We start from the raw sequence: 24317 nt of genomic DNA on the forward strand, positions 1-24317 counted from the left end.
CGAAGGGTGGGTCAGTAAATTTGCAGATGATACGAAGATAGGTGGAGTTGTGGACAGTGAGGAGGGCTGTTGTCGGCTGCAGAGGGACTTAGACATGATGCAGAGCTGGGCTGAGGAGTGGCAGATGGAGTTCAACCCTGCCAAGTGTGAGGTTGTCCATTTTGGAAGAACAAATAAGAATGCGGAATACAGGGTTAATGGTAGGGTTCTAAGTCAGGTGGAGGAACAGGGGGATCTTGGGGTCTATGTACATAGATCTTTGAAGGTTGCCACTCAGGTGGATAGAGTTTGTAAGAAGGCCTATGGAGTATTATCGTTCATTAGCAGAGGGATTGAATTCAAGAGTCGTGAAGTGATGTTGCAGCTGTACAGGACTTTGGTTAGGCCACAGTTGGAGTACTGTGTGCAGTTCTGGTCGCCTCACTTTAGGAAAGATGTGGAAGCTTTGGAGAGGGTGCAGAGAAGATTTACCAGGATGTTGCCTGGAATGGAGAGGAAGTCGTACGAGGATAGGTTGAGAGTTCTCGGCCTTTTCTCGTTGGAACGGCGAAGGATGAGGGGTGACTTGATAGAGGTTTATAAGATGATCAGAGGAATAGATAGAGTAGACAGTCAGAAACTTTTTCCCCGGGTACAACAGAGTGTTACAAGGGGACATAAATTTAAGGTGAAGGGTGGAAGGTATAGGGGAGATGTCAGGGGTGGGTTCTTTACCCAGAGAGTGGTGGGGGCATGGAATGCGATGCCCGTGGGAGTGGTAGAGTCGGAATCATTGGCGACCTTTAAGCGGCATTTGGATAGGTACATGGATGGGTACTTAATCTAGGTTAGAAGTTCGGCACAACATCGTGGGCCGAAGGGCCTGTTCTGTGCTGTATTGTTCTATGTTCTATGTTCTATCATAAGATCCAGTTGCCCTAAAAGTTTACTCCTCACAAGGAGAATTTACTGACTGGTTTCCTGGGTTTCCACAGCGTTATCCTTCCTTCTCTACTGGGACATTAACTTCACAAATCTAATTTAATCTAGTGACAGTCTGTGTGTCAAGCCCTGTTTGATCTTGTCCTACCCTCTCTCTTTCAGGACGGGACATTATTGGACTGGCTGAGACGGGCTCTGGGAAGACAGGAGCTTTTGCTCTCCCAATCCTGCAGGCCCTCTTGGAGAAGCCCCAGCGACTGTTTGCCCTCGTCCTGACACCAACTCGGGAGCTTGCCTTTCAGATCTCGGAGCAATTTGAAGCTCTAGGCTCTTCCATTGGAGTGAAATCCGGTGAGTACTGACTTGTTTCAGGCGATGATGGGGAATGAGATGTGGGGTCACGTGAATTTTAATCGGATGCTGTGGTTGAGTGGCGAGGTTCTCACATGTGGCATTGACGGTAATTTGATTACAGTCTAACTCTAATGCAGCACTCGCTAACTCCAATTAACAACTGTCCTGATCTAAAAACTATTAATAACTAAAGATAACGACAGACCAAACCTGACTCCCTTTATTTAAGTAATGAAATATAGAGACTGAGTGATAACACGCGAAGCAACCCTTGCACCCCACCACACACAGTCATAGAGATGTACAGCATGGAAGCAGACTCTTCGGCCCAACATGTCCATGCCGACCAGATATCCCAACCCAATCTAGTCCCATCTGCCAGCACCCAACCCATATCCCCCCAAGCCTTATTCATATACCCATCCAAATGCCTTTTAAATGTTGCAATTGTACCAGCCTCCACCACATCCTCTGGCAACTCATTCCATACACTTACCACCCTCTGCGTGAAAAAGTTGCCCCTTAGGTCTCTCTTATATCTTTCCCCTCTCACCCTAAACCTATGGCCTCCAGTTCTGGACTCCCCGACCCCAGGGAAAAGACTTTGTCTATTTGTCCTATCCATGCCCCTCAAAATTTTGTAAACCTCTATAAGGTCACCCCTCAGCCTCCGACGCTCCAGGGAAAACAGCCCCAGCCTGTTCACCCTCTCCCTGTAGTTCAAATTCTCCAACCCTGGCAAAATCCTTGGAAATCTTTTCTGAATCCTTTCAAGTTTCACAACATCTTTCCGGCAGGAAGGAGACCAGAATTGCACGCAATATTCCAACAGTGGCCTGACCAATGTCCTGTACAGCCGCAACATGATCTCCCAACTCCTGTACTCAATACTCTGACCAATAAAGGAAAGCATACCAAACGCCTTCTTCACTATCCTATCTACCTGCGACTCCACTTTCAAGGAGCTCTGAACCTGCACTCCAAGGTCTCTTTGTTCAGCAACACTCCCTAGAACCTTACCATGAAGTGTATAAGTCCTGCTAAGATTTGCTTTCCCAAAATGCAGCACCTCGCATTTATCTGAATTAAACTCCATCTGCCACTTCTCAGCCCATTGGCCCATCTGGTCCAGATCCTGTTGTAATCTGAGGTCACTCCACCCTTCAGGCACTCTGCCTGTATTCCTGATGAAGGGCTTTTGCCCGAAACGTCCATTTTACTGCTCCTCGGATGCTGCCTGAACGGCTGTGCTTTCCCAGCACCACTAATCCAGCAATCTGAGGTAACCCTCCTCACTGTCCACTACACCTCCAATTTTGATGTCATCTCAAACTTACTAAGTGTACCTCTTATGCTCGCATCCAAATCATTTATGTAAATATCCCATTTAATAAGATTGTGTTTATTTAGCACATTCTTTGGTTAAAAGTACCCAAATGTTTTGGTTTTGATTGAGTGGTTTGACCTCAGTGTGATGGTGAGGTTCTGCTTTCCATGGTAATCTGAAAAATTGTTTTTCTTTTTGCTTACAGCGGTGATAGTGGGTGGAATCGATATGATGTCACAAAGTCTCGCTCTGGCAAAGAAGCCTCATGTTATTATCGGTGAGTGTTTACATCGCCTCCACTTGCCGAGGTCACTGCTGTATGTGATGGAATGCTGTAGCTCTATACCTGCTCTTTACTCATGTGCATGCAGTCGGCTCTGGAGTGCTTCACTGCTGAACCTCCTCCTGTTTAACTGTAATAAGACCATACCCACAGGAACAGGAGGCGGCCCTTTGGCCCCTCCAGCCTACTCCACTATCCAATAGGATTATGGCTGATTCGTGACATTCCTCACGTCTACTTTCCTGCTGTCATCTGTAACCCTTGATTCCCCGACTGGTCAAGAGTCTATCTCAGACTTAAAAATCCCACAGCTTTCTGTGGCAAGGAGTTCCAAAGACTCTCCATCCTCTAAGAAAAGAAATTCCTCCTCATCTCAGCCTTAAATTCGCTCCCTTTATTCTGAGATTATGCCTGCTGCTGCTAGACTCTCTCATGAGGGAAATATCCTCTCAGCATTGCCTTTGTCAAGCACCTTAAGGATCCTGTATGTTTCAATGAGATCACTTTATACTATTCTAAACTCTAGAGAGTAGAGTCCCAACCTGTTTAATGTTTGCTCATAAAATGATCCCTCCATACCGAGGACCATTGAGTGAATCTTCTCCAAAATGCCTCCAATTTAATACCTTTCCTTAAATCCTTATCTTCCCTTGCCTGCCAACTTCCAGAGGTATGGTCAGAGGTAAAACCCTTGCAGCTCCTGTCTCCCTCTGTCCCGCCATTCCATCTAACCCTAAACCAGATATTGAGGTCAAAAGGAGTATCCAGCCCCCAGACCTGAGTGAGGTCAGCTATCAGTTTCTGGGGAGAGAGCCTGGACTCCGGTTCTGTGTCAGTGTGATCTGTCCGAATGAGCCTGTGGACCACGATGACTGTCTTTTCAATTCCTTTGTGATGGAGTGCAGGAAGTGAGTGTTGGAGGTGGATTGTAACTGGAGTATTAAAGATTGTGGTTCTTATCTTCATATTTGTCATGTACCTGGGAATTGGTATGCCTGATGTTTGAGAGTTTGGTGGTGCTTTCTTTGCTGTTGTGAAGGTGGGATATACTGTTCATTCACCCATATGTTTTATTAGAGTGTTCATGGGGAGTGCTAATGGACTGTGGGCTGGGAGCAAGGTGAGGTACCTGGCAGTGGGGAGGTGGAATGTTGCACTCCCCTCGCCTGATGTTTAAGTATATGCTTCCCGACAGGAATCACTGCCTCCTGTTCAGGAACTGTTTGCTTGTTCTGAAAAATGCAGGATTGCTGAGCCCTGTTGTGGTAACAAATCCCATCTCCTTGATCCCAGAGAATAGCTAACAGGATGAGGGAGGAATAGACCTTCCTTATGTCTCTTGAGGCCCGTGGTACTGAGCTGGACACAGACTTTGGTGACTTCTGCCCAGACAAATCTCCCACAGCAGCCTGTGCCTGTGACCCTGGTTGACCAGGTAGACACTGAACAGATTACTTTAGTGATCTGGGACAGCTTTGGACAGGTTACTGAAAGCAAGTTATCCTGGTTAACTAGGAAGACATTGGATAAGATAGCCTGGTTAACAGGAATGACACTGACCAGGTGAAGCATTTTATCCAGGAGAACAGTGAACTGATTACTCCAATTATTTGGAAGGACACTTTTTTTTTTCTCTTCACTGAAGGGATGTGACCATTGTTGGCGAGGCCAGTATTTCTTCTGCACCTTATTGCCCCTGAGGGGATGGGAGGTGCCCCTGAGGGAGTACCCACGGTTTTATTAGGGAGAGAGTTTGAGGATTTTGACTTGGCAATATTGAAGAAAAGGTGATATTCTTTCAAGTCAGGATGGTCTGTGGATTGCAGGGGAATGTACAGGGTGTAGTGTTGCCATGGATCTGCTGCCTTTATCCTTCAAGATGGCAGAGGTTGTGGGTTTGGAAGGGGCTGACTAAGGAGCCTGGGGTAAGTTACTGCAGTGCAGCTTGTAGATGGTACATACTGCTGCTCCTGCAAATCAGTGACGACGGGGAGCTGGTCAAATGGGCTGCGTTGTCCTGGATGGTGTGAAGTTTCTTGAGTGTTGTTGGAGCTGCCCCCATCCAGGGCAAGTGGGGAGTATTCCATCACATTCCTGACTTGTGCCTTGTAGATGGTGGATGGGCTTTGGGGAGTCAGAAGGTGAGTTACTCACTGCAGGATGCTTAGTCTGTAACCTGCTCTTGTAGCCAATGTATTATTGACTGATCCAGTTCAGTTTCTGGTCAGTGGTAATTCCCAGGATGTTAATAGTAGGGGATTCATTGATGGCAATGCTGCTGAATGTCAAGGGGAGATTCTATCTTGTTGAACAGGGTCATTGTGTGCCACACGTGTTACTTGCCACTTGTCAGCGCAAGCCTGGATATTGTCCTGATCTTGTTGCATTTGGACATGGGCTGCTTCAGTATCTGACAAGTCGTGAATGATGCTGAACATTGTGCAATCATCAGCAAACATCCCCACTCATGACCTTAACGATGCAGGGAAGGTCATTGCTGAAGCAGCTGAAGATGGTTGAGTCTTGGACACCACCCTGAGGAACCCCTGCAGAGATGTCCTGGAGCTGAGATGACTGACCTTCAACAACTACAACCGTCTTCCTTGTGCCTGGTATGACTCCAGCTAGTGGAAAGTGTGCCCCTGATTCCCATTTATTCCAGCTTTGCTCTGGCTCATTGATGAGAAAATGAGGTCTGCAGATGCTGGAGATCAGAGATGGAAATGTGTTGCTGGAGAAGCGCAGCAGGTCAGGCAGCATCTAGGGAACAGGAGAATCGACGTTTCGGGCATTAGCCCTTCTTCAGGCTCATTGATGCTGCCCTCAGTCAGGTGGTGACTTGCTATGGATGATAGCCTCTTTCAACTCAGCTCTAGGACTTAGCTTTTCTGTCTGTGTTTGAATATTGAGTGGCCCTGGGGATCCCAAACTGAGCAGGTTATTGCTGAGCAGTTGCTGCTTGATGGCACTGTTGATGCCACCTTCCATCACTTTAGAACATAGAACGTAGAACAATACAGCGCAGAACAGGCCCTTCAGCCCTCGATGTTGCACTGACCTGTGAACTATTCTCAGCTCATCCCCAACACTATCCCAGAATCATCCATGTGCTTATCCAAGGATTGTTTAAATCTCCCTAATGTGGCTGAGTTGACTACATTGGCAGGTAGGGCATTCCACACCCTTGCCACTCTTTGCGTAAAGAGATGATGACTCAGTGTATTGCTCAGGTTGAATTGTGAAAAAACCCTAGACTTTTCCATGTTGGCTAGCTGCCAGTGTTATCCTGTACTGGGCTGAAAATGTGTTGCTGGAAAAGCGCAGCAGGTCAGGCAGCATCCAAGGAGCAGGAGAATCGATGTTTCGGGCATGAGCCCTTCTTCAGGAATGTTCCATTATCCTGTACTGGAACACCTTGGCTAAAGGCTTTACAAGTTGTTAGTGCTGTTGTGGGAATATTATCAGGGATTACATCCTTTGCAGTATCCAGTCCCTCCAGCTGTTTCTTGAACCAAATTGGCTGAAGACTGGCATCTCTGGTGCTGGGGACCATTGGAGGAGGATGAGATGGATCATTCACTCAGCACTTTGGCTGAGGATTGTTAGGAATGCTTCAGCATTGTCTTCTGCTTCACTGTGTTGGCCTCCCACCGCATTGAGCATGGGGATATTTATGGAACCTTCTCCACCTGTTAATTGTTTAATTCTACACCATCATTCACTGGTTACCACTGGCTTACTCCAGTTATCCAGGAGAACTCTGCACCAGTTAAAGATATTGTGGACCAAGTGGATAAGATGGTAAAGAAGGCATATAGCACGCTTGATTTTATCATAGTGTCATAGAGATGTCCAGCACAGAAATAGACAGGATGCAGAGCTGGCAGATGGCGTTCAACCTGGATAACTGCAAAGTGACTCATTTTGGAAGGTCATATTTGAATGCAGTATACAGGGTTAAAGGCAGGATTCTTGGCAGTGTGGAGGAACAGTGGGATCTTGGCGTCCGCGTACATAGATCCCTCAAAGTTGCTACCCAAGTAGATACGGTTGGTAAGAAGGCAAATGGTGTTTTGGCTTTCATTAACAGAGGGATTGAGTTTATGAGCTGTGAGGTTTTACTGCAGCTGTATAAAACCCTGGTTAGACCACACTTGGAATATTGTGTCCAGTTCTGATTGCCTCATTAGAGAAAGGATGTAGATGTTTTAGACAGGGTGCAGAGGAGATTTACCAGAGTGCTGCCTGGACTGGAGAGCATATTTTATGAAGAAAGGTTGAGGGAGCTCGGGCTTTTCACACTAGAGAGAAGGAGGAAGAGAGGTGACTTGGTAGAGGTGTACAAGGTAATGAGAGGCATAGAGTCGATAGCCAGAGACTTTTCCCCAGGGCAGAAATGGTTGTTACGAGGGGTCATTATTTTAAGGTGATTGAAGGAAGGTATAGGGGAGATGTCAGAGGTAGGTTCTTAACACAGAGTGGTGGGTGTGTGAAATGCACTGCCAGTGGTGTTAATAGAGTCAGAGACATTGGGGACATTGAAGCGACTGCTGGACATGCACATGGATGGCAGTAAATTGAAGAGTGTGTGGGTTAGGTTGATCTTCGATTAAGATAAATGCTCGACACAACATCGTGGAGTGAATGGCCTGAACTGTTCCGTACTGTTCTAAACTGATCCTTTGATCCAACTCGTCCATGACAACTTGATATCCTAACCTGATCTAGTCCCATTTGCCAGCATTTGGGCCATATCTCTCTTAAACCCTTCCTATTCATATACCCATCCAGATGCATTGTAAATGCTGTAATTTTTGTACCAGCCTCCACCACTTCCTCTGGCAGCTCATTCCATACACACACCACCCTTTGTGTGAAAAAGTTGCCCCTTAGGTCATCAGTTGAGGCATTGAGTGTAAACTGTATAAGACTTTATTTGGAATACTGTGCTAGTTCTGGTCTCCACAGTGTAGGAGGGATGTGGAGGTTTTGGAGAGGGTGCAGAAGAGATTTACCAGGATGTTGTCTGGATTAGCGTGAATTATCTGTCAGGTGAGGTTGGCAAAACTTGGATTGTTTTTGCTAGTGTCAGAATCTGAAGCTCCGACTGATAGAGGTTTAGGAAATTGCTGGAGTCTTTTGCCCAGGGTGGAGATTTCAAATACTAGGGGGGGGCATAGGTTTAACGTGAGAGCAAGGAAGTTTAAAGGAGCTGTGTGAGAAGATGGAAGGTTACCCTGGTTATCCAGGAGGACACTGCCTGGTGTTAACGATGTGTATCCTCTTCACCAGCTACCCCAGGCCGCCTGATTGATCACCTTCAGAACACCAAGGGCTTCAATCTGCGAGCGCTCAAATACCTGGTGATGGATGAGGCAGACAGGATTCTCAACATGGATTTTGAAACTGAGGTGCGTGAACTGTGATATTCAGATTTTCTCTAGGTTTGTTTTGTTATCTCCTAAGGTGACTGAGGTGTCCACAAGGACAGAGCAAACATGTGGATTCCTGGAAGGTGGTGGAGCAGAGATTGACACTCTCTCTCTGTGACAGTAACGTACTCCCAAAGACCCTCTGAAAATACCGTTGAGCTCAGGAACCTCCCTGCTTCATCACCAAATCCACTGACGCCACCAGGAAAAGGATGATATCTAGTTCTCACTGTTGCTAGGACATTATCTGGCTGTCATGCTGTTGGTTGTGGGATCTTGCTATGCACATTGGCTGCCTTGTCATAGAGGCATAGATAAGTACATCACAGAAGTAGATTCTTTGGTTTAACTCGTTCAGACTGACCTAACCTAACCTAATCTAGAGACTAGAGTTGAGTGGTGCTGGAAAAGCACAGCAGGTCAGGCAGCATCTGAGGAGCAGGAGAATGGACGATTCAGGTAAACTGTTGGTGCACTGACCTCTACACTGACCTCTATACTGCTGAAGCCAGGCGTTAATGCAAAGCCACCTCCTACCGTCCCCTTGACCATGACGTCACCCCCTACAACCACACCATCATCTCCAAGATCATCCACAACCTCACCACCTCAGGGGATCTTCCCCACACAGATTCCAACCTCATAGTTCAGGAATCCCGCACCACTGATTCTACCACCTGACTACCCCAGCCGACCCATCGTCTCGGTCTGCTCCTACCCCAACAAATTCATCTCCACCTCTCCACCCACCTCGTTACTGTCCTATCACCCCCTCCCCCCACCCCACCAGTGCAGGAACTCCCCATATACATTCGAGACACCACCCACGCCCTCCCCCTCCTCTAAGACTTCTGTTCCCCCAGCTCCCAACACCTCTTCACCATGACATCCAGTCCCTCTACACCTCCATCCATCATGACCACGGCCTCCAAGCCCTCCGTTTCTTCCTCTCATAGTGTCATAGAGATGTACAGCATGGAAACAGACCCTTTGGTCCAACCTGTCCATGCCGACCAGATGTCCCAACCCAATCTAGTCCCACCTGTCAGCACCCGACCCATATCCCTCCAAACCCTTCCTATTCATATACCCATCCAAATGCCTCCACCACTTCATCTGGCAGCTCATTCCACACATGTACCACTCTCTGTGTGAAAAAGTTGCCCCTTAGGTCTCTTTTATATCTTTCCCCTCTCACCCTAAACCTATGCCCTCTAGTTCTGGACTCCCCGACCCCAGGGAAAATACTTTGTCTAGTTATCCTATCCATGCCCCTCAAAATTTTGTAAACCTCTATAAGGTCACCCCTCAGCCTCCGACACTCCAGGGAAAACAGCCCCAGCTTGTTCAGCCTCTCCCTTTCGCTCAGATCCTCCAACCCTGCAACATCCTTGTAAATCGTTTCTGAATCCTTTCAAGTTTCACAATATCTTTCCGATAGGAAGGAGACCAGAATTATACACACTATATTCCAACAGTGGCCTAACCAATGTCCTGTACAGCCGCAACATGACCTCCCAAGTCCTGTACTCAGTACTCTGACCAATAAAGGAAAGCATACCAAACGCCTTCTTCACTATCCTATCTACCTGCGACTCCACTTTCAAGCAGCTCTGAACCTGCACTCCAAGGTCTCTTTGTTCAGCAACACTCCCTAGGACCTTACTATGAAGTGTATAAGTCCTGCTAAGATTTGCTTTCCCAAAATGCAGCACCTCATATTTATCTGAATTAAACTCCATCTGCCAATTCTTAGCCCATTGACCCATCTGGTCCAGATCCTGTTGTAATCTGAGGTAACCCTCTTCGCTGTCCACTACACCTCCAATTTTGGTGTCATCTGCAAACTTACTAACTGTATCTCTTGTGCTCACATCCAAATAATTTAAGTAATTGACAAAAAGTAGAGGCCCCCACCAGTACCCTTCCACTGACACTCTTATTCGTTTAGCTGAACTGGTGCTCACCCTCAACACTTTCTCCTTCCAATCCTCCCACTTCCTTCAGACGAACGGTGTAGCCATGGGCACCCGCATGGGACCCAGCTATGCCTGTCTCTCTGTCGGCTACGTAGAACAGTCCATCTTCCGGAGTTACGCTGGTGCCATTCCCCACCTCTTCCTCCGCTACATCGATGACTGTATCGGCACCACCTTGTGCTCCCGCAAGGAGGTTGAACAGTTCATCAGCTTCACCAACACATTCCACCCCGACCTAAGTTCATCTGGTCCATCTCTGACACCTCTCTCCCCTTACTGGACCTCTCAATCTCTACAAGGACATTTTCTATAAACCCACCGACTCCCACAGTTACCTGGATTACATCACCTCCCACCCTGCCTCCTGAAAAAATGCTATCCCTTATTCCCAATGCCTCTGCCTCCACTGCATCTGCTTCCAAGAGGACCAGTTACACCACATGACCTCCTCCTTTGAAGACCAAAATTTTCCTTCCCATGCGGTTGAAGCTACCCTCCAACGCATCTCATCCACAACCCGCACCTCTGCCCTCGAACCCCAGCCCTCCAACCGTAATGAGGATAGAACTCCCTTGATCCTCACCTTTCTTCCACCCACCAACCTCCGCATAAACCTCATCATCCGCCGACATTTCCACTACCTCCAAATGGACCCCACCACCAGGGATATATTTCTGTCCCCACCCCTATCCACCTTCCGCAAAGACTATTCCCGCTGTGACTACCTGGTCAAGTCCATGCCCCCCAACAACCCACCCTCCCATCCTGGCACCTTCCTTTGCCACTTCAGGAATTGCAAAACCTGCGCCCACACCTCCTCCCTCACCTCCATCCAAGGCACCAAAGGAGCCTTCCACATCCATCAAAGTTTTACCTGCACATCCACCAATATCATTTATTGTATTCATCGCTCCCGATGCGGTCTCCTCTACACTGGGCCTTCTTGCAGAGCCCTTCAGGGAACATCTCCGGGACACCCGCACCAATCAACGCCACTGCCCCGTAGCTGAACATTTCAACTCCCCCTCTAACTCAGCCGAGGACACGCAGGTCCTGGGCCGCCTCCACCGCCGCTCCCTCACCACCCGATGCCTGGAGGAGGAACGCTTCATCTTCCGCCTCGGAAAACTTCAACCCCAGGGCATCAATATGGACTATACCAGTTTCCTCATTTCCCCTCCCCCCACGTTACCCCAGTTTCAACCTTCCAGCTCAGCACCACCCTCATGACCTGTCTCATCCATCAATCTTCCTTCCCACCTATCCACTTCACCCTCCCCTCCGACCTATCACTTTTACACCTATCTCCATCCACCTATTGCACTCTCAGGTACCTTTCCCCCAGCCCCACCCCCCTCTCATTTATCTCTCCACCCCCGAGGCTCCCAGCCTCATTCCTGAAGGAGGGCTCCAGCCCGAAATGTCGATTTTCCTGCTCCTCGGATGCTGCCTGACCTGCTTTTCCAGCACCACTCGAATATTGACTCTAATCTCCAGCATCTGCAGTACCCACTTCTGCCTAACCTAATCTAGTCCCATTTGCCAGCACTAGGCCCATATCCCTCTGAACCCTTCCTATCCAGATGCCTTTTAAAGGGGGCAGGGGGCAGCACGGTGGCTCAGTGGTTAGCACAGCTGCCTCACAGCACCAGGGTCTCGGTTCAATTCCCGCCTCGGGCAACTGTCTGTGTGGAGTTTGCACATTCTCCCCATGTCTGCGTGGGTTTCCTCCGGGTGCTCCGGTTTCCTCCCACAGTCCAAAGATGTGCAGGTCAGGTGAATTGGCCATGCTAAATTGCCCGTAGTGTTAGGTGAATTAGTCAGAGGGAAATGGGTCTGGGTGGGTTACTCTTCGGAGGGTCATTGTGGACTGGTTGGGCCGAAGGGCCTGTTTCCACACTGTAGGGAATCTAATCTAAAATGTTGTAATTGTACCAGTCTCCACCTCTTCCTCTGGCAGCTCATTCCTTACATACACCACCATCTGCATGAAAAAGTTGCCCATTAGGTCCCTTTTAAATCTTTCCCCTCTCACCCTAAACCTATGCTCTCTAGATCTGGACTCACCCACCCTATTTACCCTATCCATGTCCCTCGTGATTTTGTAAACCTCTATAAGGTCACCCCTCAGCCTCCGACGCTCCAGGGAAAACAGCCCCAGCCTGTTCAGCCTGTCCTTGTAGCTCAAACCCTCCAACCCTGGCGACATCTTTGTAACTGTTTTGTGAGCTCTTTCAAGTTTCACAACATCCTTCCGGCATACAATATTGCGAAAGTGGCCTAACCAATGTCCTGTACAGCCATAACATAACCTCCCAATTCATATACTCAATAAAGGAAAGCTTACCAAATGCCACCTTCACAGTGCCATCTACCTGCCATTCCACTATGAGCCTGCACCCCAGTGTTTGTTCGTTCAGCAACACTCCCTAGTGTATACACCCGCAAGGGTATAAGCCCTGCGCTGATTTGCCTTTCCAAAATGCAGCACCTCACATTTAGCTAAATTAAACTCCATCTGCCCATTGGACCATCTGATCAAGGTCCAATGGGCAGATGTTGTCTTCCACATTAGTTCAGAAATATCTCATTAGCTGTAAAACATGCCCCAAGATCAGGAAGGGTTTTGAATATAAATACCAGTTCACCTTTGCTGTGGAAGTGTTCAGAGGGAACATCAAAAAAAACCTGCCGAATCAATATGGAGCACTGAGCTGTGGGAGGCAGGGGGAATTAACCTGTCATCTGTACAGGAGCCAGCAGATGGAGCCATTGCCTAAGAAGCAGCGACTCGTCAAAGACAAAACTCTCAGATTATTCTGTGCATCAGTTCCAACCCCTTTCAGATTGTGTGAAGTGAGCAAATATATTTTAATGGAAGATTTAAAAGAACCAGTCCATGTTCTGGTGCTCACAGCTACTCTCTGCCTGTTAGTTATGATACTCTGGAATTGTTCTTTGTCCTGTGATTTATTGTTCATGTCGGCCCACACCTTATTTTGCAGGTTGACAAAATTCTCAAAGTGATTCCAAGGGAGCGGAAGACCTATCTGTTCTCTGCAACAATGACTAAGAAGGTTTGTTGCAGAACTTTTATTTAATATATCTCTGTGGGTGGGGGGGGGGTCACTGTGGAGCCTGATGGGTGGAGGTGTGTTTCCAGGGGGTGGTGGGGAATAGGGATTTACTGTTATGAGCAGCAAGATCCAGTCTCTGATCTGTGCTGAATGAATTGCTTACAGTGTCTCACTGCCATAGCAAATACAGAAATAGAATGGTATTCAGGAGTCCTAACAAACCTCCAGCTTTGCACAGGTTAACATTCTGAGTCAACATCATTGAGTCATACAGCACGGAAACCGGCTAAAAGAGAAAATGCTGGAAAATCTCAGCAGGTCTGGCAGCATCCGTAAGTCACCTTGCTATCTGGATGACAGCTCTTCTCACCCTACGTCCTGTAAGGACTCTATCCCTTTCTCTCAGCCCGAGCTTTGACAAAGGGTCAGTTAGACTTGAAACATCAGCTCTTTTCTCTCCTTACAGATGCTGCCAGACCTGCTGAAATTTTCCAGCATTTTCTCTTTTGGTTTCAGATTCCAGCATCCGCAGTGATTTGCTTTTATACGGAAACCGGCCATTTGGCCCAACTCATCCAGCATCTGTACTCCTCACTTCCTGCAACTCTTCCATGTCAAACAGGTTTCCTAAATTGAACTAGTCTCATTTTCCTGCGTTTGGCCTATATCCCTCTAAATCTTTCCTATCCATGTGTCTGTCCGCATGTCTTTTAAATGTTGTAATTGTACCAGCCTCCACCACTTCCTCTGGCAACTCGTTCCATACACGTACCACCCTCTGTGTGAAAAAGCTGCTCTGCAGATCCCTTTTAAATCTTTCCCCTCTCATCTTAAACCTATGCCCTCCTGTACCATGGGGAAAAGACCTTGGCAGTTCAGAGCGGTCTATTATGAATTTAAAAGCTGCTTCAGTATTTCAGGCTGAAATTGGTCTTCCCTTGCTCTCCATCAGGTACAAAAGCTCCAGCGAGCAGCACTGAAAGATCCCGTGAAGTGTGCTGTTTCGACCAAGTATCAGACTGTGGAGAAACTGCAGCAGTATTATGTGTTTATTCCCGCAAAGTTCAAGGTAACGACTGTCATTGGAGCCCTGGAAAACTGCTGCTGTTAGATACCAGGCATTATCGGATAAATGTAAATGATTATCGCAGATACTTCCTTTAAATTAGCTCTTTGTCAGATTCCTTTCAAATCCAAGTCCTACCTTTCTGATGAGATCTTCTGGCAGGTAGGAAAGGGTCATGGGGCAGCTCTGTTAGCACAGGATGGAACAAGCATAATTGCAGGAATAATCTTACATCAGACAATGTAGGTTCCATGTGGATATGGTCTGCAGGAATGTCTGAGACCTGAAGCAATGTGATGGATATATTAGTTAAGGGTTAATTGGGTGTGAATTGGTTAGATAATCATGGGTTTTTGTGGTGTGTGGTAACTGAAATAAAGATCTCACTGGTGATTGACATTGGAGGCAAGAGAAAGTTCACTTGAATCATACTGTATAGGAAGGAAGGAATTTGTGAGGCAAGATTTAGTTAATTTAACCTGTACCCGCTTGAAATTGAAAGATTTAGAGGTGACCTGATTGAAACATGAACATTTTTAGGGGTAGATCTGGAGAGATTATTTCCAGTTGAGGGAGACCGGTGGGTGTAATGTTGGAATAAGGGTTCACTCTCAGAATTTTAATCTGAAAGAGAATCAAGGATTATAGGGAAAGTGGACTCAGAGATGAGGAATTTCTTCTCCCAAGAGCAGTGAAGGTTTGAAATTCATTAGGCAGGTTAGTGGAATTGAGGATTATCAAATCAGCCATGATCTCATTGAATGGTGGAGTAAACTGGATGGGCTGAATGGACACTGACTCAATCTTTGCCCCCTCAGATGGGCCTCCTGGCCCATAAGGGCTGCCTCCAATGCCAACATATTTCTCTTCAGATAAGGGCACCTAAACTGATGAAAGTATTTTTAATGTGATTGGGCTAATGTCTTGTATCTTTTTTGCAAGGCCTCCCTATTTTTACCGTTCATTCCCTTGGGAATGAAGACCAGCATTCAGTGCAGGGTGCACTCCCATATCACTGTGTTGCAGCTTTTTCAACTTGTATAATGGAAAAGATTTTATTTTAGTGTGAATCACTTTCCCTAAATTGTATGAGTGCACATTTTAAAAATTATATCTGAACCTATTTTTAAAGGATATCTGCTTATTTCTCAGTCTTGGCCTCAGTAAATGTAATAATGTTTTACACAAGATGGAGTTGAGAGAAATTGCAGAATTTTGTTCAAAGTGGCATCATTTCGCTAGAAATGATCACATAGCAACTTACAGTAGCCACAAGTGTCATGACTACAGCATGTAGTTCTGTGGGCAGAGCTGAGTTCCCTACACAAAAGAAGCTGGAGAGTTTTATAAGGTGTACATGATTGGAAGCTCTTGTTTCTAAGTTGTAGGTTGTTTCAAAGTTTGCTGCTTCTCTCTGTAGGATTGTTACTTGGTTTCCATTCTCAATGAGCTGGCTGGAAATTCCTTCATCATCTTCTGCAGCACATGTAACAACACACAGCGGACAGCGCTGCTGCTACGCAATCTCGGCTTTACTGCTATTCCCTTACATGGCCAAATGAATCAGGTGGGCTGCTGCTTTTTGTATGCTCTCACTGTTGTTCTGTGGTTTAAAAGCTATTCACTCACTTTCTTTACAAATTACAGAACAAACGATTGGGAGCTTTGAATAAATTCAAAGCGAAGTCTCGGTCGATCTTACTGGCCACGGACGTAGCGAGTCGCGGCCTTGATATTCCACATGTGGATGTAGTCATCAACTTCGATATTCCTACCCATTCCAAGGTAAGCTTTCCAGAATTGGAATGGGGGAACCAAACGGAGCTAAAGGCACTTCAACCTGTTGAGTAGCTGTGGGCTGTCTACATTTCCCTGTACTGGAAGATTTCATGCATGGTGTCTGTTGGTCACTATGCTGAATAAACTGATGCCAACCTGTGCATTGTACACAGTACTGACCCACTGCACCCGAGAGTGCAGAGAAACACCAGCCAGAGGTTAGGCTGCTGCCATGTTGTCCTCGGGCTCTCATGCAAGGTCAGGACAGGATCTGCTGTCATGTTCAGGCTTCAGAGACTCAGCGCTGGAGCTTTCCAGTGAAGAGGGGAGGTAGCAGCTTCTGACAGGGTATGGCTTCACTGACTCTACCCTGGGTATTCTCCCCGCTGTCCCCAGCCCATCATCCCTGACTAGGCTCCTTCCCCACACACATCTCTCCCTGGCACCACCTTGCATTGCTCTTGCCTTACCCCCCCTCCCCAGCAGATATCCCCCGTGCTTTCACAAACAGTGCTCACACTGGGTGCTGTTATTGCACTGTTATGTACTAATCTCAGTCACTCCATCTCAGTGCTTGCCCTCTCTGGGCTAGGCAGCTGCTCTTTCCTGCCCGTGCCCTGGGTTTAGCTGCCTGTTGTTTCTCTTTCAGGATTACATTCATCGCGTGGGGCGGACGGCCAGAGCAGGACGGGCAGGCAAGTCCATCACTTTCGTTACCCAGTGAGTTCCACTTTCATTATCGAGTTTCCATATTCCAGCTTCCCGTTCACTCCCTGCTGCCCCTGCTACAGTGTGCCAGACTGAATGGGGATACACCCTGATTAGTTCCTCTGCGAATGTCACTCACCCCCGTTAATGCAGGGCAGTTGTCTGAAGAAAGTGAGATTTTAGAAGCATCCTGCACAGTAACCTGTCAGCGAATAAACAGCCTGCATTCATATTACTGCTGTGTCCTGGGAATCCAGACTCCGAATTTCACTTGTACCTTATTAAGTCTCAAATCAAGTAAATCGGAGCATTAGAAGGTTCTTAAGGACTCTAGTGTGATCACAGTTTGGTAGTCTGACCTGGGACCAATCTATTTTTGAGATTTGAGGATTATTTCAGACTGTCGAGGTAGTTGTGACAGCTACTGGCTTGGGACAGAGCTGAGGATGCATCATCTGAGCTTTAAATTCGCCTTGTGGGCTAGTCTCGTGAACACTGCAGAATTTCTTGACTGAAGCTGGATCCCCCCCTACCCCCACATGATCCACAATGCCCAACTCCCTTCATTGCCATGCCCAAATTAATCTCATAAGCTTGGGCAGAGGGTGACTGGCTATTCGCCTATGTGAGCAGCACAGTTGAGTTCAGTCTTTTCTGCCCCTGCTCCATAGGAGCTGAGGGAGACTGCAGTCAGTGCACAGTGTTCAGGAACATGAACTGTCATGTTTCTTACTGCTGAATACAGATGGATTGATAGCGTCTGGACAATGTCTCTTATTTAATCACTGAACCCAACTCTCTCAGTGCCTGGATTCACTCAGTCAGCTGCTGGAAAGGCTGCCTGTCGGCTCCTTGTGATCTATTCATTGCTGACGTTAAACATTGAAGACCTTTCTTTTCAGAAGTTATAGAGTTGACCAAAACACACCCACTGCTTCCAGTCACAGAGGACCCGTGCCCCACTCTGCCCCAGAATGCCTCCTCAGTGACTTGCCTTCTGTTGATTAGACTGTGATTTTGTTCAGTTTATCTGTCTCTTGTGCTAGTGCCATGTGGTTCCAAAGGCTCTGACTCAGATTGTAGAATGCAACACCTCACTGGATTGCTACTGATTCCAGGTTTGACAGTTTATTTTACCCTCTGTACACTCGGTTGCCATGGGGAGCAGAGGTTGCTGCTGTGGGTGAGTGGCTGAGGAGGGGACAGTATTGACTATGGTCAGCCTGGCCCCAGCTGGTCTACAGTTAGATCCCACATTCCCACCACACCACCAGGTTATTTGTAAAGTCTTGCAACTTCTGTCACTCCCCATCAGGGAGACCTGTATTTATATAGTGCCTTAACTGACCTCAGGATGTCCCAGAGCACTGAACACTCAGTATTATAGTCACGATTCCACTGTAAGGTACAGGTAGTTGATTGTTACAGAATGCTGTGAGGGCGTTCCCTAAGATTGAGGTGTTAAACTGCTAAAGCTACACAGCAGGATATCTTGTGGGTCAAACAGATGAAGTACTATGAGACAGATGGGGCTAAGCAGTCCTGCAGCCAGTGGCTCTGATCTCAGCTCTGCAGTCATACAGTTGTAGAGAGATACAGCGTGGAAACAGACCCTTTGGTCCAACCTGTCCATGCCAGCCAGATATCCCAACCCAATCTAGTCCCACCCGCCAGTACCATATCCCTCCAAACCTTTCCTATTCATATACTCATCCAAATGCCTTTTAAATGTTGCAATTGTACCAGCCTCCACCACATCCTCTGGCAGCTCATTCCATACACACACCACCCTCTGCGTGAAAACATTGCCCCTTAGGTCTCTTTTATATCCTTCCCCTCTCACCCTAAACCTATGCCTTCTAGTTCTGGGCTCCCCCACCCCAGGGAAAAGGCCTTGCCTATTTACCCTCTCCATACCCCTCATGATTTTATAAACCTCTATAAGGTCACCCCTCAGCCTCCGACGCTCCAGGAAAAACAGCCCCAGCCTGTTCAGCCTCTTCCTATAGCTCAAACCCTCCAACCCTGGCAACATCCTTGTAAATCTTTACTGAACTTTTTCAAGTTTCACGCCATCCTTCCAATAGGAAGGAGACTAGAATTGCACGCAATATTCCAACAGTGGCCTAGCCAATGTCCTGTACAGCCGCAACATGTCCTCCCAACTCCTGAACTGCTGATACATCCAGCTGTAAATGCTTGTGGACTGTAAAACAACTAACAGGAGTTGGGGGCTCCCTAAATAACCCCATCCTTAACAGTGGGGGAGGCCAGCACATTGGTGTAAAAGTCGATAAGTGTGGTGCTAGAAATGCACAGCATCTGAGGAGCAGGAGAGTCCACGTTTCAGTTATAAGTCCTTCATCAGGAATGTGTAAAAGACAAGACTGTGATATAAGCATCCATCTTCAGCCAGACGTGCTGAACGGATGATCCATCTTGGCTTCCGCCTGAAGTTCCCAGCATCAGCCAATCACTTGCCATAATACCACGCAACAGCTGAAGACACTGGATAACACACAGGCTCTGAGCTCCGAAGACATTCTGACAATACTGACGGTTTATGCTCCAGAGGAGGCTATGCCCCCCGGCAAACTGCCCCCAGATAGATACAAAGCTGGCATCTCCCTGGACAGCTATATTGCTGGCATCTGCCAAATGATGTGGAAGATTGCCCAGATAGGTCCCCTGCACAAAAATCAGGGCGAATTCAAGCGGACAATTATTGCCTCAGTAGTGAATCAAAGACAAAGTGATGGGAGGAGTTATCGACAGTTCTATTGAGTGTAGCTTGCTCAGCAATAACCTGCCCATTGGAACTCCAAATCCCCCAAGACACCCACCTGCTGACCTTACTTCAACCATGCTCCATACAGACAATGGGAGGCAATGGTTTAGTGGCATTGTTGTTGGTCTAGAGTTAACGCCTGAGAATCTGAATTCAAAAATGATCTGGAATTAAAAGTCTAATGATGGCAATGAAACCTTGTTGTAAAAGCGCCTTTTTTAGGGAAGGAATTTGTCATCCTTGCCTGGCCTGGCCTACATGTGACTCCAGTCCCGCAGCAATGTGGATGATTCTCAAATGGCCCACCAAGCCACTCTGTTGCATCAACTTGCTACAATGCATCCAAAAAAATGGGATCAGTTGGCACTGACCTAGGCATTGAAGGGAGAATTGCAACCACAGCTTAGCCAGCCCTGCAGGGTCTTCCTCACTAATGTCGAGGGGCTAGACCCAACATTGGGAGAGCTGTCTCACAGACTAGTCAAGCAATAGCCTGACAGTCATACTCTCAGAATCATACCTTACAGACAATGTCCTGGGCACCACCATCACCGTCTCTGGATATGTCCTGTCACATTGGCAGAGGTGGTGACATTATAGTATATAATCAGGATGGCGTTACTCTGAGAGTCCTCAACATTGACACCAAGCACCGTGAGGTCTGATAGCATCAAATCAAAAATGGGCAGTGAAACCAATGTCAACACCACTCCAAGTTGAATGTCACTTGGAGGAAGCACTAGGGTGCAGAATGTATTCTCACTGGAAGCCTTCCCTGTCCATTACCCAGGGTGGCACATCAGGGCGACTGACCAAGTTGGTCGGGTCCTAAACTGTCATATGAGGAAGATAGTAGCCAGAGCCTTGCTTAATGTATCTTTTGAAATTTGGCACCCCCCAGTCTGGCACTCCCTCGGCGCTGACCCTCCGACAGTGCAGTACTCCCTTGGTGCTGACCCCCTGACAGTGCGGTGCTCCCTCAGCGCTGAACCCCCCGACAGTGCGGCGCTCTCTCAGCGCTGACCCTCCGACAGTGTGGTGCTCCCTCAGCGCTGACCCCCCCGACAGTGTGGCGCTCCCTCAGCGCTGACCCCCCCGACAGTGCGGTGCTCCCACAGCGCTGACCCCCCGACAGTGCAGCGCTCCCACAGCACTGACCCTCAGACAGTGCCCCGCTCCCTCAGCGCTGAACCCCCCGACAGTGCGGCGCTCCCTCAGCACTGACCCTCCGACAGTGCGGCGCTCCCTCAGCACTGACCCCCTGACAGTGCGGCGCTCCCTCAGCACTGACCCCCTGACAGTGCGGCGCTCCCTCAGCACTGACCCCCTGACAGTGCGGCGCTCCCTCAGCACTGACCCCCTGACAGTGCGGCGCTCCCTCAGCACTGACCCCCTGACAGTGCGGCGCTCCCTCAGCACTGACCCCCTGACAGTGCGGCGCTCCCTCAGCACTGACCCCCTGACAGTGCGGCGCTCCCTCAGCACTGACCCCCTGACAGTGCGGCGCTCCCTCAGCACTGACCCCCTGACAGTGCGGCGCTCCCTCAGCACTGACCCCCTGACAGTGCGGCGCTCCCTCAGCACTGACCCCCTGACAGTGCGGCGCTCCCTCAGCACTGACCCCCTGACAGTGCGGCGCTCCCTCAGCACTGACCCCCTGACAGTGCGGCGCTCCCTCAGCACTGACCCCCTGACAGTGCGGCGCTCCCTCAGCACTGACCCCCTGACAGTGCGGCGCTCCCTCAGCACTGACCCCCTGACAGTGCGGCGCTCCCTCAGCACTGACCCCCTGACAGTGCGGCGCTCCCTCAGCACTGACCCCCTGACAGTGCGGCGCTCCCTCAGCACTGACCCCCTGACAGTGCGGCGCTCCCTCAGCACTGACCCCCTGACAGTGCGGCGCTCCCTCAGCACTGACCCCCTGACAGTGCGGCGCTCCCTCAGCACTGACCCCCTGACAGTGCGGCGCTCCCTCAGCACTGACCCCCTGACAGTGCGGCGCTCCCTCAGCACTGACCCCCTGACAGTGCGGCGCTCCCTCAGCACTGACCCCCTGACAGTGCGGCGCTCCCTCAGCACTGACCCCCTGACAGTGCGGCGCTCCCTCAGCACTGACCCCCTGACAGTGCGGCGCTCCCTCAGCACTGACCCCCTGACAGTGCGGCGCTCCCTCAGCACTGACCCCCTGACAGTGCGGCGCTCCCTCAGCGCTGACCCCCTGACAGTGCGGCGCTCCCTCAGCGCTGACCCCCTGACAGTGCGGCGCTCCCTCAGCGCTGACCCCCTGACAGTGCGGCGCTCCCTCAGCGCTGACCCCCTGACAGTGCGGCGCTCCCTCAGCGCTGACCCCCTGACAGTGCGGCGCTCCCTCAGCGCTGACCCCCTGACAGTGCGGCGCTCCCTCAGCGCTGTCCCTCTGACAGTGCCCCGCTCCCTCAGCGCTAACCCCCTCGATAGTGCGGTGCTCCCACAGCGCTGACCCTCCGACAGTGCGGCGCTCCCACAGCGCTGACCCCCTGACAGTGCGGCGCTCCCTCAGCACTGACCCCCTGACAGTGCGGCGCTCCCTCAGCACTGACCCCCTGACAGTGCCCCGCTCCCTCAGCGTTGATCCCCGACAGTGCCCCGCTCCCTCAGCGCTGTCCCTCTGACAGTGCCCCACTCCCTCAGCGCTAACCCCCTCGATAGTGCGGTGCTCCCACAGCGCTGACCCTCCGACAGTGCCCCGCTCCCTCAGCACTGACCCCCTGACAGTGCCCCGCTCCCTCAGCGTTGATCCCCTGACAGTGCCCCGCTCCCTCAGCGTTGATCCCCGACAGTGCCCCGCTCCCTCAGCGCTGTCCCTCTGACAGTGCCCCACTCCCTCAGCGCTAACCCCCTCGATAGTGCGGTGCTCCCACAGCGCTGACCCTCCGACAGTGCGGCGCTCCCACAGCGCTGACCCCCTGACAGTGCGGCGCTCCCTCAGCACTGACCCCCTGACAGTGCGGCGCTCCCTCAGCACTGACCCCCTGACAGTGTCCCGCTCCCTCAGCGTTGATCCCCGACAGTGCCCCGCTCCCTCAGCGCTGTCCCTCTGACAGTGCCCCACTCCCTCAGCGCTAACCCCCTCGATAGTGCGGTGCTCCCACAGCGCTGACCCTCCGACAGTGCGGCGCTCCCTCAGCACTGACCCCCTGACAGTGCGGCGCTCCCTCAGCACTGACCCCCTGACAGTGCGGCGCTCCCTCAGCACTGACCCCCTGACAGTGCGGCGCTCCCTCAGCACTGACCCCCTGACAGTGCCCCGCTCCCTCAGCGTTGATCCCCGACAGTGCCCCGCTCCCTCAGCGCTGTCCCTCTGACAGTGCCCCACTCCCTCAGCGCTAACCCCCTCGATAGTGCGGCGCTCCCACAGCGCTGACCCTCCGACAGTGCGGCGCTCCCACAGCGCCGACCCTCCGACAGTGCGGCGCTCCCACAGCGCCGACCCTCCGACAGTGCGGCGCTCCCACAGCGCCGACCCCCCGACAGTGCGGCGCTCCCACAGCGCCGACCCCCCGACAGTGCGGCGCTCCCACAGCGCCGACCCCCCGACAGTGCCCCGCTCCCTCAGCGCCGACCCCCCGACAGTGCCCCGCTCCCTCAGCGCCGACCCCCCGACAGTGCCCCGCTCCCTCAGCGCCGACCCCCCGACAGTGCCCCGCTCCCTCAGCGCCGACCCCCCGACAGTGCCCCGCTCCCTCAGCGCCGACCCCCCGACAGTGCCCCGCTCCCTCAGCGCCGACCCCCCGACAGTGCCCCGCTCCCTCAGCGCCGACCCCCCGACAGTGCCCCGCTCCCTCAGCGCCGACCCCCCGACAGTGCCCCGCTCCCTCAGCGCCGACCCCCCGACAGTGCCCCGCTCCCTCAGCGCCGACCCCCCGACAGTGCCCCGCTCCCTCAGCGCCGACCCTCCGACAGTGCCCCGCTCCCTCAGTGCCGACCCCCCGACAGTGCCCCGCTCCCTCAGCGCCGACCCCCCGACAGTGCCCCGCTCCCTCAGTGCTCCTTCAGCACTGTATCTGGGTTCAGAGCACTGTTGGGCCTGGGACTCGTAAGACTTTTCAGGTCTTTGTTTGGACCCAGCCGTGCACTGACCCTCTGCGAGGGTTAGCTGGCTCACAGCACGGAGTGCAGCCCGAATGTGTGCTGCTCTGGCTGCAGTGTTTCCCAGGCTTGAAACATAGGCGGACCCACTAATGACTGCAATGTCACCGCTGCTGTTTGCACCCAGATCTTCTTTTGATCAACTGACTGAGGGCAGCTAGTGACTTCCCCAGGCTCCCAACCGAACAAAGTATAGATTAAATAGAAAACAAACTGGGAGACTGAACAAAGTCTGTTTGTAATTTACTGCAGTCAGTTAACTCACCTCAGCCCTGCCAGCTCTAGGTTCAACCCCTGTCGTGGCTACAAGCTGCACTGTGTGACTGGGCTGGAGTGAGGACTGGAGTAAACAAAACAACATCTTGTTTTACAATGGAAACTTCTATTTCTTCACAAGAAAAATCCCCAAGCAGCCCCCCATTCTCTGAAGTCCTTGATTTCACACTGTGGCTTGGCCTTGTTCATGTTCAAAACT

General features: G+C 50.4%; 1 protein-coding gene across 2 annotated transcripts in view; it reads left to right on the forward strand.

The window, feature by feature from the left end:
* Positions 1 to 24317, forward strand: part of ddx47 (DEAD (Asp-Glu-Ala-Asp) box polypeptide 47) — a 39864-nt gene that overhangs the window by 10235 nt on the left and 5312 nt on the right. The window contains exons 3-10 of one of the 2 annotated variants that reach the window (XR_015752553.1): positions 1084 to 1272; positions 2808 to 2879; positions 8178 to 8296; positions 13302 to 13373; positions 14326 to 14442; positions 15860 to 16006; positions 16087 to 16224; positions 16868 to 16913. Coding sequence is in view for 1 of the 2 variants with exons in the window: in XM_043679430.2 (XP_043535365.1) it covers positions 1084 to 1272; positions 2808 to 2879; positions 8178 to 8296; positions 13302 to 13373; positions 14326 to 14442; positions 15860 to 16006; positions 16087 to 16224; positions 16868 to 16938 (925 nt within the window). In the remaining variant the exon portion in view is untranslated. Of the gene's footprint in view, positions 1 to 1083; positions 1273 to 2807; positions 2880 to 8177; positions 8297 to 13301; positions 13374 to 14325; positions 14443 to 15859; positions 16007 to 16086; positions 16225 to 16867; positions 16939 to 24317 lie in introns of both variants that reach the window. The other variant, XM_043679430.2, reaches the window with a different exon arrangement.

This window comes from Chiloscyllium plagiosum, unplaced genomic scaffold (assembly GCF_037043375.1).
Source record: "Chiloscyllium plagiosum isolate Xiang-an unplaced genomic scaffold, Cpla_swu_hap1 HiC_scaffold_33, whole genome shotgun sequence".
In the NCBI taxonomy this organism is placed as follows: domain Eukaryota; kingdom Metazoa; phylum Chordata; class Chondrichthyes; order Orectolobiformes; family Hemiscylliidae; genus Chiloscyllium; species Chiloscyllium plagiosum.